Genomic DNA, 17,945 nt, shown 5'->3' on the forward strand with positions numbered 1-17,945 from the left:
TTTTAGGTTATTATTGTGAACAAGTAGATTACCGTCTGCGGTCTAGTGTTTTAATTGAGATTAGCTCACAGCAAATTCTGAAAACGGGAGGAATTACAGAGTTTTTATACAGACACTGCTTGAGTGATGGTAATCTGTGCTGCCGTGTTGTCTGATTAGATTCCTGGGTGCAAATTAACTTACGGCTGCCCTTTACCACCCTGTCTTGCAGGAGACTAAAGTTAGAAACGCATTATCCTTGTAGTACTTCACCTGCTGCTTAATTTTTAATTTTTTGGCGTATAAGTAAACCACAGCCAATATACAACCTGGTATAGTAATTTAAAATTATATTTATTTTAGCACATCACCTGAAAATACTACAGCAATAGCATTTTGAAAACTGATTAACCAAACTATTACTCCATACCATAATTTAGATTTTAACTTTTTTTTTTCCAACCGGCTGCCATTATATCCAGTATATATTAAGTATTATCATTACATTCTGTGGATCGCTTATGCATTCTGAGGCTTATATTTAAACTGCCTTCTTTGAGAACAGTTTGTTCCAGTTTGCTGTAGGTGTTGAGTGTGAACCTGACAGTTGCATAATTGCATCTATTCATAATGCCTGTGCACAGATGTCAAACGAAAACCAGCACAAATTGTACTGTATTGGAACTCACTGCAGTTTTCCTGGCCAGTTCTGTTCCCCTCAAATTTAATGAGGCTGAAGAAAAGACTTGAGTTTGACACTGCTGTTCAGTAACTAAACTTCTCTCTCTCTCTCTCTCTCCCTCTCTCATAGGTGCAAAGTCGTTCAACATGATGTCCCCAACTGGCGACAATTCGGAACTGCTGGCGGAAATCAAAGCAGGGAAGAGTCTGAAACCAACGCCGCAGAGTAAAGGCTATACAACAGTCTTCTCCAACACCGGGGGGAACAACGTAAGCCCCCTTCACATTAGCATATACATTTTTTGGGGATTGAACAAACTTGCAACGTATTTTTAGATGAGATGCATTGAACAGTACAGAAACTAGAAAAAGGAAAATGGATTTGTCACCCAAGTGTGCAAGTGTCCAGACTAGACCAATGCAAAGTAATTGATTAGACTTCCAAAATGAAATTATTGATCCAGAATCGCATTCCAATATAGAGTTCATTTTCTGATGTTATCATTTCAGTGTTCTAATTTATCCGATCAAATCGTTGTTTCTCATTTTAAATTACCTTCACAAAAAGAAGAGCACTGATTATTTAAACCTGCTTCATAATCTCATGCGTTTTTGTGCTTATATCGGCTTCATTGATCTCATAAAGTCTAGGGGGGTTATCCAGAATCCAGGGTTTTGTCTGGGGAACTTCAATAGGAACAGATGTCGTGTGTGGAAAAGCCTAACAATACCACCCCCTTATGTCAGTTTATGTCCTGATCAGCTGGCTGAAACTAGACCCGGGAAAAAAGATCTTTCCTTTTATGTGGACTGTATTTGTTGATAGCCATTTGCGTGACATACACATCTGGTTACTGGGAGCGGATTGATGCGATTTCAGAGAATAATAACCAACTACTTATGATATCATTCCCGATCAACTTTTCAACCCACGTGATGAAGAATATGTAAGGGACCGCATAATAGCCTGCCCCAGATTGCTTTTCCTCACATAACAGCGGCCATTGTTACTTGCATAACATGCACTGCTAGCTGGAAAATTCCATCCCAGCTCTTATAATTAATTGGCAATTAATATGTTGGGATTGTTGTGGGCTAACAGTTTGTTTTTCTGGGAGAAAGATTATCTCCTCTATTGGCAGGAAATGCATTGGAGCACTTTGGAACAGTCATGTCTGAATTTGCAAGAATTAAAAGGATATTTTTAATTTACACGGAATGTCCTAATATTCTTTAACTCGGAAATTATTATTCATATTAAACCAGTATTCTGGATTATTGTTGTTCTGTGGCAGGAATTTATACCGATTTGTCACCGTGAACTGATGCACTAGCGTTTACCATGTACAAGACAAGACACAAAAATGTGTGAATCTCTGAAGTGTTAGAGTTCTCCATTCAGCACATGTACGGGATTTGTGTCTCATCTCTTCCCTGTCTCTGCTGGTGGGCTCTCGGTAGTGTTTGAATTCACAATGCTCAGAGCTTTTTGTTGTCTGTCGCGCTAATGACCTGACTGTCATGCTTACTGGCTTCCCTCCATGCCTACAGGCCGAGACCCCGTCATCTCCTCCCCCGACTCCGTCCACGCCCTCCACGGAGCCTTCCTCTCCCAACCCCGCAGCCCCGCCCGGCTCGGCCGCTTCCCCCAGGTCCGACTCCCCCTCCATGCCGGCCCAGGGAGCCGGCGTGGGCTTGGAGTACGCGACCTCCCCGGTGATGAACGGCAACGCGGAGTCCCGGCCCCGACAGGCCAGCCTGGTGGACGTGGAGACGCTGGTGCCCACCCACGACGAGCAGGGCAGGGCCATCCCCGAGTGGAAGAGGCAGGTGATGGTGCGCAAGCTGCAGATGAAGATGCAGGAAGAGGAGGAGAACAAGCGCAAGGTACGCCAGGTCGAGAGAGCGGGGGCGGGGGGGTGGAGGCAGAGCCGTCTCTGGTTTTTGGAGGCCATCCAGAAATTAATTAGCTTAATTGGAGTGGAGTGTGTATTTGTGTGTGTGTGTTCTCTTTAATTGCATGAAAGAACCCCTGCCTTCGCCCCTTTTATTTCTTAATCTGAAAGCAATTAAAGTTTAATCCCTTTCTGGGTCCACATCTTAAATCAAATCACACAAAACAACACCAGCATCATCCTTATACCTTACATAATTAAGACTGTAGCACCTAATAGGTAGAGAAAACAAAATATGAAGATACATCTATAGATTTTCATTGCTGTCCCCCTCACGAACAAACACTTTTATTTGCATTGATGTTCTCCTCTTGTAAAGCTTTCCCCGCGCACCTATAATCTGAGTTCATTTTCGTGCCTCAAGATCTGCAAAATTAGTTCTGTCATCAAGAAAGGACCACATTTTAAAAGAACGGCCCACTTGACTGAATCTCCAGACAGGGGTAATAGGATTGCCAGATCAGCCACGGTGTTTTACCTTTGAGAGAGTCCAAGTCTTTCACATGGCAGCCAAAATAATTCTCCCACCGCAGAGTCCTGAGTTTGGCCGTGCCAGGGCCTAATCCAAGGCAACTCTTGTTGCTTGTTTAATACAAGGCTAAACGTTCTTGGAACATAGGGATGTGTGTATCCCATGATTGTATCAACTTCCAGAGGTGCTCAAAATCCCCTGGTTTGTTTAATCCGGTTACGAATACGTACTGATGTGTGGTGAAGCCAAAATGCAGCTGTGGGGTCAGGGTCTCATGTGATCAGGAAGCTTTAATGACAGAGTGTAGCAGGTCTGATTTATTAGTCAGCAAATGATCTGGACAACAATATTTTTCAATGCAAATCCAAATAGACCTTCCATAGTGGGCAGCAGAGGTTTTGAAATTAAGAAAGGCGATCATTAAAATGCTGTATCTGATATCTGATTACATCTCAGGAGAATATAATTTGTATGGGTTTAAATTACTTATGAAAACGTTTTTAGTCTTCACGGTTTGATTCCATGTTTCAGGGAGGGTGACTGCAAATGGTTTTTCTGCCTCCCACACAGGCAGTTGAAAATTCTGGTTTAGCTGGAGTTGACATCAGGAAATGTGTTGTTTGGATTAGATGCGCACATCCTCCATTCTGTAGGTGGAACTGTTTGCTCAGTAATTCTACATCTCTCCATACAACCTGTTGTAATTCAAGCCCTGTATGTAGCTCAATTTGTATGTCAACATCCTGCCCAAAATGTAATACCTAGTAAAGGATTAGCAGTAAAGAAGTAACAACCCAATGATACTGTACATTTTAGTACAACAAATTATAGATTTATTGACATATATGTGGAGAAAAACATAGACAATTTCTTTCATCGTGCAGATCACAAGGTATTTTTCCAATAAGATGAGCAAATAAATACCATTTATCCTTATAGAGGCACATCTACACAGCTAATTTTGTGCATGCCTTTGATTTGCATGGTTTTATGTTTTGCGGAGTGGTTTGTCTGTGTGGTGCCATGGATACTTGGATGTTGCAGTATCCATTCCATGCCAGCCTCCTGACGCACAGTAATGCAGCCTCGAAGTGAGTGGATATACGCAGCTGAGAAACCAGGCAGTCTTCAGTTGCATTAGAGGTTGCTACTTGGCGATGATATACTGCAGCTCTAAGTTATTACATGCTGATTCAGTGGTGTGATGCTAGGCCGATGCACACTACTGTATAAAAAGTAAGTGTACTTTTACAAGAAAGCCTGTACTCCCCATAGCCGCAATTGTTCAAGGTTATAAATCTATTGAGGAAACCATTTTTTTTTCTCTTTCATATTTTTCTCTTGTACCTATGGCCGCTCACGAGTTTTGTACCACATGTAGATTGAGGTTCCAGTTCTCCCCCTCTGAGATCTACTGGGCATATTTCCGAAAAACCTCCGCTCAACCAAAATGCAGCTCTATCTGTGCCTTCACCTGTTGTCTAGTTCCAGTTTTCCAGGAGCACAACAATTTGAAACATCTTGAGAAACTGAAATGGACGCATTTCCGGTGTGTTACGTAATCGAGCTGTGAAACGACACCGATCTAGATAAACGTGGTCGCTAAATGAGAACTGATAATGTTCATTGTCAAGATACTCTGTGCTGCTCATCTCCCTGATCTGTCACTCATCTTCTCGCTCGTCTTTCTGAAGCCTCTAATCTTTCCCTCCAGCGGCAATGCCATTGCACCACTAAATCCATGTAAAGGCAGTGTGTGGTGGAGAACCCATTTAATACTGTAGACCAGCAACCTGGGACACATCTTCCCTCTCTCCTTTTTTTTTTCCCTTTTATCCCCGATCTAGTTTGCAGGTAGCGGGTATTATCAGCCACAAGAATGGCACTACTCCCATGTCCACAATGCAATCCTGGGGCCATTCGGAGAGCTCATGACCGAGGATGACCTCATCCGCATCGAGAGGCAGATTGAGAACTTGCAGGTCATGCACAAGGTGCAGAAGGTGGAGAAGGAGCTCAACCAGCTCGAACAAGAGCTCCAGCAGCTGCTGCCTGTGTCTGCTGCCCTGAATCATGAGCACTTTTCCGTGAACCCCAAGCAAGTCCATGGACAGGCTGAAGACCTCCCGGCCTGGTGTAGCAAGATCTCCACCCTGCTGAAGAGCATGGCCATTCTTCTGGCTACCTTAGGGGGGAAAGAGGCTGACATCCTAGACCTGGCATCTCCTAATATTGCAAAGGAGGACCAAAACACTGCAGTGAGAGGCCAAGCAAGGGCTGTGCCCACCGCGGCCTCCTCCGTGAACATAGGCAGATCCCAGTCGTTCTCCACCAGAGAGGAGGTGGAAAAGGAAATCAGGCAATCTGGTGTGTCAGTGAAAAACCTGAAAGCCAACTACGAGCTGCAGAGGCAGTCCATGGCTTCTGACAGCCAGCCAAGTCGAGTCTACAAACGCAAGAGGTCCCTCCCTGTGGGGAGTGAGTCGAACAGTTACAGGTCAGAACCGATTCTCGAGGAAGACTATCTGTTTGGGACTGACGAAAGCGATTGGCCACACCCTGATGTACCAGAATCGGCGCACACCATGTCGAGCATGAAGCTTGTGGATGAACCGATCATCATGCCTTCTTATGCCCCACTAACCTACGTGAGCTCTGATGGCTTTTCTCAGACGGAGGCGAGTCAGTACACGCAAAACCTGTCCGTAGACCGAGAGGCAATGTTTAGCCCAGACCATCTGACACGAAGTCTTGAGGTGCAGACTGACCTGAGCTACGTCCAAGAGTCTATTGACATGAGGAAGGAAAGAATTGTGTTCTTGTTCCTTGAGCACTGGAGGAAGTATACCTTCCCAGAGTCCTTCAGGACGAACCAAACTAAGAGACGGAGGAGCATCTCGGCAGGTGTGGTTCGTGGCTTCGACCAAGATACAGAGATTGACCCAGAATATAGTAAGGCTCCCAGTGAGGATGATCGGCTCATCTACTTCATGAAGCAGAGGCAGGTGGTTGGGAAACTGATAGGACACTGGCGGACCATCATCAGCCAAGTCCCCACTCGCCAAATTAGGCGTCTGAGTCGAGCCCAGATGATATACTGGCCTGAGCACTTCCTGCCGCACATAAATGGCGCCACTGTGGACTACGAGAGCCTGACGCTTGACCTTTTCATGCTGGGCTATTTCCAGCTCCTAGAGATGAGCATGTCCCGCACCGAGCGCAAGTTCCGCCACCTCCTGTGCTACGAGATGTTCGACCGTCTGGGCAGCCACAGCTGGGAGCTCATCCGCATGTTCCACCGGGAAGTGATGGAGGAGATCGAGAGTGGCAAGCGGGACTGGGCAGATGACTTCGAGGACATAAAGCAGAGATTCTTCGGGGACACTCTGGAGACGGAGGAGAATAAGGTCCCCCTTCAAGAAGAGCCCCAGGAGCCGGCCCCTGAAGCGCCCCCAGAAGTGGAGTTTGATCCCGGCCCACCAATTCCCCAGGACACTGCATCTGGGGACCCTGGAGAGGACCTGCAGCATGTCCCTGAATTAAGGAAGAACTCCATTCAGCTCATCTCTGAGCTGGGGGAGTTTAGCAACGATGAGATCTGTCGGTACATAGACCGCAGCTTCTCCTTCTGGAAGGAAAAGGAAGCCGAACTCTTTGACATTTGATCAGGGGTTCACGGAGGTTAATGTATCGATACCAATTAAATTGAAAGGTTTATTAGATTAAAGGAGTAACGAGCGCAAGAGCTGGACATGCTCGGAGAATTGGGACCCAAAATGTGCTGTTTCAGTGCAGAGAAAACCGCAAAAGTCCAAGGACTTCAGCTAGCCCTCTGAGTGGAGCTAGTGGTCAGGAACGTGAAATAGCACTGAAGTCCACCAGTGTTGATACATGCAGTAAGGAGTTATGACTGTTTTAGGTGCATCCTGCTAATTCAGTATTTTAAAATAATGTGAAAAACATACATTAGAAAACATACATTTCTAAAAACATCCAGAACATTGTGACTACATTACAAATATACACTGTGATTTGCTCCATAATTAGGGATTTTACATCTGGAGTATTGACTGTGAATTTACAGTACATATTAATCCAAAGCAACCGGATAAAGAAAAAGGAGAAAATCTTATTAAATCTCAGAGAAGGCAACAGCATTAATAATGTAATCAAACACAATTTTATAATAAGTTTAAGTATTTTAAAATGAGGTGTACAGTGACATGACGTATTGCTTCAATTTGATATATATATTTATTACTCAAAGCTGTCAAACACTGACACTTTAATACAGGTTTGTGGAACAACTTGACCTGTCTGTGTATGTATCAATTATCAACTAAATAAGGAGATGGTTGTACCAATGTCAGATTAATAATTAAAGGTAATATTATGATGTATGTACCCCTTGAACAAGACTTTTACGAATATGGTGGCAGATTATTGTCCAAGTAGTATCACCTGACGAATCCTTTGAGACACCTCACCTAAAGATACTTAACCACTGAAGAGTCTGATAATGATGCTCTGACATTTTGACAATACAGTTCAAATCAAAACCACAGTAAAGATGCATCAAAGCTGTTTTTAAAAAACAATCAGAAATCAGAAATGATAGGGTCAGAATCTGTCCTGAGTGGCACCGCTCAGTAAATCAGTTTAGCAACAGCATGAGTGGTGAAATGGCTGATGGGTATTATCCTTAAAAAGCCACAAACCCCTCTTCTGTGCTCAGGATTTTTACATTGATGTGTCGGGCAGTTCATTGTGTGGTTGTGTTGAGAAGTCTCTCAGCCTACACTCTTTTTTGCTCGCAAACTGCATACTGCAATACTTTACATTTTTAAATACAGCAAAAAGAGTTTAATATTTCGAATATCCTCAGTGTGTTTTCATAGATGTGTGAAGTAAACATTCTGCAGTGCTTTCAAAATATCAGTAGTTTTGTTTTTTGGTTTTAGGCTGAAAAATATGACTGGAATTATGTGCCTTTTCTTTTGCTGCAGGATAGTGTGGATGGGTGAATTTAAAGTATAAAATATAATGTGTATTTGTGCACCTTTTTAACAGTTTGGTTGCATTAGTGAAGCAGTGCAGGTGTTTCAATTAAGGGGGCTTGCGATACATTTCATTACATAGGAGAGAGGTTATCCGTTTCCATTAGTGTGTGTGTGTGTGTGTGTGTGTGTGTGTGTGTGTGTGTTTATTCATTTTGATAAGTAGGACATCTCTAGGTATCACAAGTGTGTTTGGGTAGACCATGTTTGCTGTTTTAAGTGCAGTGCGAGAGCTACAGTGACTGAAGTTGATACCTAGACTCTTAAAGGGTCTTTTTGTTGTGGTGATTTTGGAATTTGTTTGTAGGATTGTTTTGTGCAACATTTGCTTGCTTCATTGGGTTGAAAAATTTACTTGTATGTTATGACTGACTTTCAGAACTAGTCTATGCATTGTGACTCTCCTTAACACAGAGACAGCTGTTTCCATACTAGATCTCAGCCCCACGTAGCTTTAATCACATGCAATATAGTCTATATTGACTAGATAAGTCATCACTGAGATGCAGCGATATATAACTGACGATTTCTGATTTACTTTGCGAGGCGTCAGGTATGATGTTTTTAAGGGTTGGATCCCTAGCAGGTCTAAACTATACAAAGCTTCTGTCTGATTGTCCTTACATGTAATGCTGCTGTGTGTTTGGGATTCTGCCATAAGGAATTGCGGTGAATAAATATTTGCATGTCAAATGTTTTGTTTGGATTGTTTTTGCTTTTACTTACTGCTTACAATTCACCAGCATATCATTATCTTGTTCTTCACTTTTAAAACCAAACGCACTTCAGGCAGATGTCTTGCTTATGCTTCCTTTTACAAACCATGCTTATATCAGGTACAGCCTGTTTTGATAGTGCCCTTTTGCTGTCATTTAAGATTAAATTTTTCTACCACTCCTTTTTCAGAACTACTACAGTTTTTTAAATGGGAAACTAGAAATGTAAAACAGAAAAATGTAAGAAACTGAATACTGTATGTAATAACTGACTGAAAATACCAGGATGTCCCACTGGCCTGCTCTGTCCAGACTCGGCAGACAGCAGCCCTAACCCGACACCCTGTACTGCACCGCCACTTCCTTTCTGAAGCGCCCGCTCGCTCGTTAAGAAATCGCATCCCTCGGCTGTGGCTTTAACCTTCTTAGTGTCACCTCCTATCGTGCTAACCGGGGCTTACGGCAGCTGTAAAGGAGGTCACTTCGGCAGACCCACTCCTGAGCTGCTCCCCGCCAATCCGGGCCGAGGGAGGAGGGATTCTCCTGTCACCATAGGGACGGCACTATACATAGACTGGAGTTCAAATCGGTGTCAGGGCAGCGGTCCTATTGAGAGAGTAATATAGATCCTTTCCTCAGAAAGCAGACTTAGCTGTTCTAGCCCATGTCTACGATCGACCCGCAGGTGAAGTGACATCCCTCGCGTTGACCGGGTGGACCGAAGTTTCACACCAACCGTAATATGCATCAGTTAGAAGAAGCCGCCAGACTAATGTCTGTGTAGACGAGCGTGTTACCTTCTCAGATCCTGCAAGGGCTGTGCGCTGTGGGCTAACCCAGATGTCGCTTCAGGTTGTGCTGTAACCGCTTTGACTTTGGCCGGGTTTGTGAAGCTGCTCTGACTCAAGTCTGAAAAGGAGTGAGAATGCAGATTTGACAACTAATTAGAATTGCAAATGATTCACACATGCTTTAGTTTCCCATTTCAGTTCAGTTCCGAGTCATGAGGATAACTGCACTTCATGCTGTTGTTTTTTAATCTATTTGGTTTCTTAACTGGACACTTTAGTGGCTTAATTCCACAGGTAATAAAACAGGACTGTTGACAGCTAGCATTCAGCCGGGCTGGTGCAGGTAACGGCACCCGTCCTATATGGTCACTAAGCAATTACTGTCTACCCATGTAAAACTAGAATGTTCACTCAACTTAATTTGTAACCCTAACCCTCGGTGACTCACTTTCCCTGTCCTGCGGTCTATAGGCATCTAGATCCAACACTTTTTTTTTTTTTTTCAATTCTATAATTCCCAAGGGAATAATTAAAAATTTAAATTGTATATTATCTTACCTCCGGGCTTGGGGGCTTGTCCAGTGAAAATCCTTCATGTAAGGAATCTGAGAGCAATCTTTGTCTATAGTCAAGGGAAGGTGAGCAGAGCAAGATGCCTCCCTCGCCATGGGCTCCTAATTACAATTTAATAGAGTGGAGAGGGTAGGATTACAAGCCATCAATACTGCTTTTTTCTTCTTTTCTTTTTTTGAAAACTAGGGCTCATCTCTCCCTTGGCTGATCAATGTGTGGTGTGTTGTGTGTGAATGCGTTCCTCCTCTGGATGCACTAAACCAACTGGAGTTGCTCTTAACAGTCTTCTCCAGTATGTTTGAAGGCAACGGTATCTCCCCACGTAGCAGGGAGAGCATCTTAAGGAGTGCCACGATTTTTCTTTCCGCTTTTCACCAGCAGGGTTTCTAAAGTGAGTGGAAATCTCCGCACAAACACTGACCAGAACCCCCATCACAGTCCTGTGTGTTTGTAGGAATCTGGCAGAGCTTTGCCCCAAACTGTTCGGTGTTCAGAAGGGTCACCCTGTGAACCCAGTCACGGCAGACATCTCTGTGTCTTAAAATCAGACCAGGGCAAAGCCAGGGAGTGGTGGAGGCCTGTATTGGGGATCGGTCCAGCAGATGGTGCTCTGCTCTGCTGCGCTTACCTGTTCGAACCCTTGATATACACTACAATACTACAATACGCACTTGGCTCACTTTGACAGGGCCGAAGCCACGCTCAGTCGGTGAGACGGCTCGGGCAGCTGTTTTTAAAGTCTTGGCTCTTTCTTCCTCTCGCTGGGCTGCAGGTGGAAGAGGAGGAGGCGCGGCTGGCGTCCATGCCTGCCTGGAGGAGAGAGATCATGAAGAAGAAGCTGGAGGAGGAGAAGTAAGTGAGAAGGCAGACTCTGCCCGGATCTTCACGTTGCTTCTTCTCTTAGTCTTTTTATTTTCTTCTGTTCTCATTTATTTCCCTTTTTTCCTAATATAAAATCTTGTTTATTTATTCAAAATTATGACCTCTTTGGTGGCAATCACAAATCTATATATTTAAACAAATCAAAGTACATTCAAGACACTTTCAGTGGAATAAAAAATGTCTGCTTACTACAGTATTTCATATTGAACATTATGTTCTCAATTTTAAAGGAATGTTTTGCATCTGTTCTTTGGTTTATTTTTGCAGTAAGACTCTAGCTCAAATCACATCGTTTGTGCATTGTATTGCATGTTTACACAGTCTAATTATAATTTGGGATTGCTGATTAGTTTCCTAATGCATGGGGATACAATAATGGTGTGTGTAAATTCCTGCATGTTATAATCATCTTGATTTTCTCTTCGTGCTCCTCCGGGTCGTGCAGGGAGCAAAAAAGGTAAGGCTTCCTTTCAGATTCCCATTTCTTAATCACCAATCACCGATCTGTCACAATAAGGAGAATACAGAATGACCAGTTTTCTTAATTGAACAGATTTCTGTTACTCTAAAACGTACTGATCTGCAAAAAACAGAAACTAACTATTTATTTCCTTGCAGTTTGGTTATGATATTATTCAGTTATTGTATTAATTACTATGTATTGTGTGGAAAGAAGGTGATGTTATTAAATCTCAGTCATTTTAACCTTGTTTTCTTAATTGTCATGAAACTGATTAACTCAAAGTATGACTTGCAAATGTCAGGGTTGTTCTGCTTACTAAAGGGATCAGGCCAGAGTTTGAGACTGTGCTCACCCCTGTAAATATGTACAGTATCCCAGGAACTCCTTTTCTGCATATAATGCTTTCAGGTTAATTATTTCCAGTAAATGTTAATAAGTCAGATCATGAGAACAAGATCAGCTCAGGATAGTGAACTCAAAAAGTACTCTGCAGGACATAGTCAGGACTAAATGTCCAAAACCAATTTCTGCAATCCCAACGTTTTAGTTTTCGACAAGCTTGTATTTGTACGGAGTTTGTAAATGACCTGGGTGGCCGCAATACCGCAGCTCACTGACGTTACACTGTGTCTCGTTCGCGCCGACAGACAAGACGAGGAGCGGATGAAGAAAGAGAAGGAGGAGGAGGAGAAGACCGAGCTGGAGAAGCTACGGACCCTCGGGTACGACGAGACCAAGCTGGCGCCGTGGCAGAGGCAGATCATCTTGAAGAAAGGAGACATCGCGAAACACTAGAGCCCCCTCCTCCCCTCTCTCTCTCTCTCTCTCTCTCCCACCTCCACTCCACACCGCTACACCAGCACCGCCCGGCCCCTTCTCTCCTGGGCAGGATCGGGGGTGGGAATCCACTTTCCGTACCCTGGCGAGGACTGTAGCTTGATAATCTGAACTGTGAGGGTCTGTGCCGTGTCTTTCGCGGCTTCGCAAGCACCCCCAGCTGAGCACCTGCACACACCGGGGACAGAAACGCCCTTGGCTCAGCGTTGCCCTCCACAGTGCGATCTCTCCATGTCCGTTTACTGCGTGTCGTTGAGTCAGTGCTATACGAAAGCCCTGTAGCGTCTCACTCTGTGTAGGCAAAAGACCTGCTTCCTAAATAAAATGTTTCCAATTAAAGCAAGAGAACATGTTTGTCCAGTTTCCCTTCAGCCGGGGGAGATGCACTTCTCAGTACTGCTACGTTCATTAACCCGAAGGTGATGCAAATACAGAGCTGGAATTAAATCAAAACGCTGACCCATCCCCGCCAACAGGAAACGACAAACCTGTGCTCAGTGGCGCGGCTTCAATCACCGTCAGATTTTTCTTTCTTCTACTGGTACACCGGGTGCGGTTAGGGTGGGTCAAAGTGTTGATTTAATCGGGCCCCTAGTCAATTTGAAACCGCTGTCCTCCCCATGGAGAGCAATAGTTTTCTATTCAGGACCGAGTTTGGAAGGAGCTTTGATTGAGTAACCAAATCAAAAGTTAACATCATAAAGAAGAGATTGGAAATCAGGATGATTGTTGTTGTTGTTGTTTGTCATAGTTGTTTGTTTAGGATGTGGCCCTTGCTGACATATGCTCCTGAATATATATAATATAATCTACATACACACTATAAAGGCTATATATACACTATTGTCAAGGAGAACTGCAATGCAATATAATAAACAGAGTATTTATTTTAGTAAATCATTATATATGTTGAATTTGGAACATGACAGAGAAGCTGTCTTGCATTCTAGAGTCTGTATTTTGCCACGAAGGTAGTGGAATTACCCCTGAGATCCGTGTAGCCCTTTGGTCAAGTGTACAGAAGGTTATCTCCTAATGCAAACCTTATCCCTACCTTTCTTCAGTCTTTTTTTTAAGCCTGCTTTCCACAAGCTTCAGACTAGTTAGCATGTCGAGATGCACTGAATCTTGGCAAGCAGTGCACTTGCGGGTTCAGCTCAAATCGAATTCGCTGAAAACATGACAGATTTCATTTACGGAAAGCAGTTACAGGTAAAGACTAATTATATGGAATCATTAGCAGATTTTTTAATATATCTGGATGCAACGTGATTAACTTTTTTAATCTTTTGATTACTGGAAACAAAATGATTGTAACAGACTGCACTATTTCAAACACAGAATTCTGCTCGGTTCTGTCTCTTTATTAGGAAGAAAACAACTGTTTCTGAAGAGAATCCAGATATAGTCTTTCAGTCTTATGAAGCAAGGCAACGTCTGAATATGTCATTAAGAAGACGGGGCCCAAGTTGATTTGGATTACAGCAGGAAGTAATATTTCTATAAAGGCTTTTTCTTGGCTACCACAGGAATCAGCATTTAAGAATCCATTAACCTATATGATCTTTGTGTTCAGTCTGCGTTAAAGTACATGTGTTGTGGTCATAAACGTGATAAAATGGTTTTGGGTAAATTCAGCATCTGCATCAAATCTAAATTAATATTTGGTTACAGAGGTCAACCAGACTTCTCCAGCAGCAAAAAGGCTGAACTAATGGTGTCCTTCTGTCTTTCAACATTTGTCTGGTCAAAATGTATCAAAGTAACACATGCCTATTATCTTGGGTGAATGAAAACCACGATCCGGATGCAAATGTATCCATCCTTTGTGATTCGTGCACCAGATTTGGATTCATTCATGCCAGGGTTTCACATATCGGTGTCTCGAGCCCTCCTTGATCTGCTGGGGACCGTACTGCTGTGGAGAGGCGCTGTGGCACTCAAAAGAGACGCATGTACAGAAATCTGGTTCCATTTTTCATCTCTGTTTTGGAGTATTTTTCTTACATTTTTTTAATTATTATTATTATTGTTATTATTATTATTTAGACCAATAACCTGTGGATTTAGCACCTGCTGTCTAGATGCTGTAACCGATCTCCCACTCCCCAGAAGTGAGCCGGATGCGTGTTTCTGAATGTTGTATATCTGGGCTGCTTTTCCTGTGTACTGGCACTAGTGCATTTGCATACTCGACGTGCTTTTGGATGTACATTTTTGCAAATAAAAGATTATATATAAATATATAAGTATGTGAGAAGAGTGCATGGGGGGGGGGGAAGAGATGTTTCCTAGTTCAGTAAACATTTGGGAACAATTTAATTCACTTCATTGGATGCCATATTGATGTTGAAAAAGAGGAAGTAAAACAAGTTGTATAACATCATTGCCATTAGCAAATTTTCTATTCATATATATATAAATCTATATATATTTAGATTGGAACCCTAAACTCATTGTCATTTGTCTTTATTTCCTTTATTATATATTTTTTTTCAGCCTTGCTTATGTAGCATCTTGGTATATTTGTGTAAAAACAAAATTAAAGGAAAAAATAAAACATTTTCTGCCTGTCTCTTGGAATTAAATAAATGTTGGACCTTGCTTCTGTGCCTGGCGGTTCTGTCCAGAGAGAGGAGTCTCATCTCTGTAGAGATTCGTCTTCCAATCGATGCCTTTTGATTTTCACTCCAGAAAGACTCCAGTTGCGATGAAACTGGGCGCACAGAGGTACGTGTAGCCTTCTGCAATAGTTTCCTCTTTCAGTTTTATGTACTGAGCTTTTGAACTTATTTCTAGACATTTCCAGCAATATTGGAATGATCCGGTCATTTACTAACCTTGTCTTTGTTCATTGTAAACCAAGCTTCAAACTTATTTGCATTTTGGGCCCATTTTATATTATGCACACGTTTTGTTATATAGCACAGTTTTGTGTAATCAGCCTATTAAAAGTTTTTTTATTTTATTTCCCATTCCATCTCCCGTGCACATTTTATTAAAGAAAAAATAACTTTTAATATTGAGTATAGTCTCACAGGACTTTAATGTAAATAAGGTATTACAGTGCAGTACAGTGGAAAAAATGTAGTCAATTAAACAATTATAAAGATACACATTTGGATATTTGTTGTGTGTGTGGTGGAATAAAATCTGAAGATTGTCCGTGTGCCAGCACTATTTTGTCCCCCTCACGCACTTTAGCATTTGTTTTGCTGTGGTCAGTCTCAATGAGGGGAAACAACTTTCTTCTGATAAGATCTCTGAACACAGTATTAATCCCAGCTGTGTTTAATATAAGTGTTAAGTTGCAGGTTCTGGAGAAGGGCAGAAACTTTGAGAACCATCTCCTGTCTGGGTCTCCTTTGATTTCAGTGTATCGGAAATGATGCCTTCTTTGGATGATTTGTGATGTGCGCGTATTCAGTGGGCGATAGTTATTGCCTTTATTGAGATCCGCCTCTTCGACCCCCTCACATTACACAACCACAGACACCCTGCTGCAGCACAGAGGCAGCATGCACCGAGCAGGCATTTCCTCATTCGTCTTCAAATGCATCTTTGTTATTTTAAATGCCAGCTGTTCGTAAGCGGTAAATACTCAGTATTGGGATAAACCTTTGTGAATAGGAGTCCAGGTGGCAGCTGCTTCACACTTCGGTAAGATGCGGCTTATGACCTAATTCTCCTTTCATATTTTCCTTTTTGTATCAAATGTACTATTATAAATAGTGTCTTGTATTTTATTGCATTGTATTGTATATTGCCCTATGCTGGTATGTGGCTGAAAACGGTGTATAGCGCTCATTGATTTGGCACGATTTGAACAGCAGAGGGCGATGGCGCTCCAGCGAGATGAAGGCTAGGCGAACACCTGGCGGGGTTTGTGTTACAGCAGAAACGTCTTTCCTGCCCTGACAGCCATTCAACTTACTTTTGTGTTTTTTTATACAGTAAATGAATAGTAATTTGCGAAGGCTGGGAATTGCCGTTTCCTCTCTACGTCGTGCAATGAACGGGCTTCCCCATCAATGAATGAATCTATGCATTCAATGTGGTGCTAAGAGCAGCAGTTTTAACAAAATGATGTTAAAAAATAAATTAAATAATATGTGTGTGTGTGTGTGTGTGTGTGTGTGTGTATGTATATATATATATATATATGTCGTAGCTTTGCTGGAGGCTGTTACATAAACAACAACACATTGTGGTAGAGTTTTAAATGATTCAATAACTGCTTAATACATCCGGTTTTCATTTTTAAACACAATTTAGATCCTCTCTTGTGTTGACTGATATTGATTTATCCGGCTATAAACAGCACTGATGTCACACATTTGGAAATTACACATGAGAAATGAATAGAAATGAATAGAGCACACAACTGCGCCATTCGGAGAACATTGTTAACATGTAATGGGGTTATATTTTGTCACCACAATAAAGCCCACTTTCAGATTTTTCTTTTCAATAATAGTAGAATAACAACTCGTAGTTCTAGTAGTAATATGATATGCTATATATGTGTGTGTGTGGACCCCCCCAATACAAACAAAAAAACTAAAAACTGTTACATCTGGAACTAAAATGGATTTAATAGATTCTCTCCCTTTGATTAAACACACAATATTTGTATTGTGAAACCAAATTTAATTCAACATAAGAAAAACTGAATGATGTGTTACAGGGGTGTTTCTAGACGTCAAGCTTTAGGGGGGCTTCGATTGAATTCTTTGTTTGTATTATTTTTAGGGGGGCTGAGAGAAAATACAGGTCTGGGAAAATAGGGTCTAGTGCCGCCCCTGATGCCTTAGTTGCATAAGATTTCACCCCCGAGTCAATACTTAGCAGAACCACCTTTGGCAGTAATTACAGCTGCAAGACTTTTTGGCAAAATTGCTCAAGCTCTCTCCAGTCGGATAGGCACCAGTGATGAACAGCAGCTTTCTAGTTATCACAGATTCTCAGCTGGATTGGGGTCTGGGCTTTGGCTGTGTGTTTAGGATCATTGTCCTGCTGAAAGGTGAGCCTCTGCCCCAGTCCAAGATCTCTTGCAGACTGAAGCAGGTTTTCCTATATTTGGCTCCATCCATCTTGCCCTCAATCCTGACAAGTTTCCCAGTCCCTGCCGATGAAAAGCATCAACATCATGATGCTGCCACCACCATGCTTCACTGTGGGGATGATGTTCTCGAGTAGATGAGCAGTGTTGGCTTTGAGCCACACATTTTGTATTTAGGCCAATAACATCATCTGGTCTCATCAGACCAGAGATCCTTTTGCCACATATTTGCCGTGTCTTCCATGTGCTTCATGGCAATATCCAAATGGGATTTGATGTGATGGATTTTCAGAAATGACTTTCTCTTCCATACAGCCCAGCTTTGTTGAGCACCCAGGTAATAGTTGACATATGGACAGTTTCTCCCATCCTGGCCATGGAACTCCGTAGCTCCTTCAGAGTTAGCATTGACCTCTTCATCTTTGACCACCAACTTCCTTGCCCTGTTGCAGTTTCGGTGGATGACCTGCTCATGGC

At 42.6% G+C, this 17,945-nt stretch overlaps 2 protein-coding genes across 3 annotated transcripts in view; both read left to right on the plus strand.

Annotated features, from left to right (window-relative positions):
- espn (espin) overlaps nt 1–15,010 on the plus strand; it is a 49,097-nt gene extending 34,087 nt beyond the window's left edge. The window contains exons 10-14 of one of the 2 annotated variants that reach the window (XM_066690730.1): nt 791–930; nt 2,212–2,547; nt 10,997–11,076; nt 11,552–11,563; nt 12,217–15,010. In XM_066690730.1, coding sequence (XP_066546827.1) covers nt 791–930; nt 2,212–2,547; nt 10,997–11,076; nt 11,552–11,563; nt 12,217–12,364 — 716 coding nt within the window. In that variant the 3' untranslated portion in view covers nt 12,365–15,010. The remainder of the gene's footprint in view (nt 1–790; nt 931–2,211; nt 2,548–10,996; nt 11,077–11,551; nt 11,564–12,216) is intronic. The other variant, XM_066690731.1, reaches the window with a different exon arrangement.
- Nucleotides 4,617–9,307, plus strand: LOC136713600 (espin-like protein). Its single transcript, XM_066690732.1, has one exon. The coding sequence runs from the start codon at nt 5,019–5,021 to the stop codon at nt 6,750–6,752; it is 1,734 nt and encodes a 577-aa protein (XP_066546829.1). The 5' UTR covers nt 4,617–5,018; the 3' UTR covers nt 6,753–9,307.
- Nucleotides 15,011–17,945: the final 2,935 nt, after the last annotated feature.

The sequence above is a fragment of the Amia ocellicauda genome, chromosome 18 (genome assembly GCF_036373705.1).
Source record: "Amia ocellicauda isolate fAmiCal2 chromosome 18, fAmiCal2.hap1, whole genome shotgun sequence".
Classification (NCBI taxonomy): domain Eukaryota; kingdom Metazoa; phylum Chordata; class Actinopteri; order Amiiformes; family Amiidae; genus Amia; species Amia ocellicauda.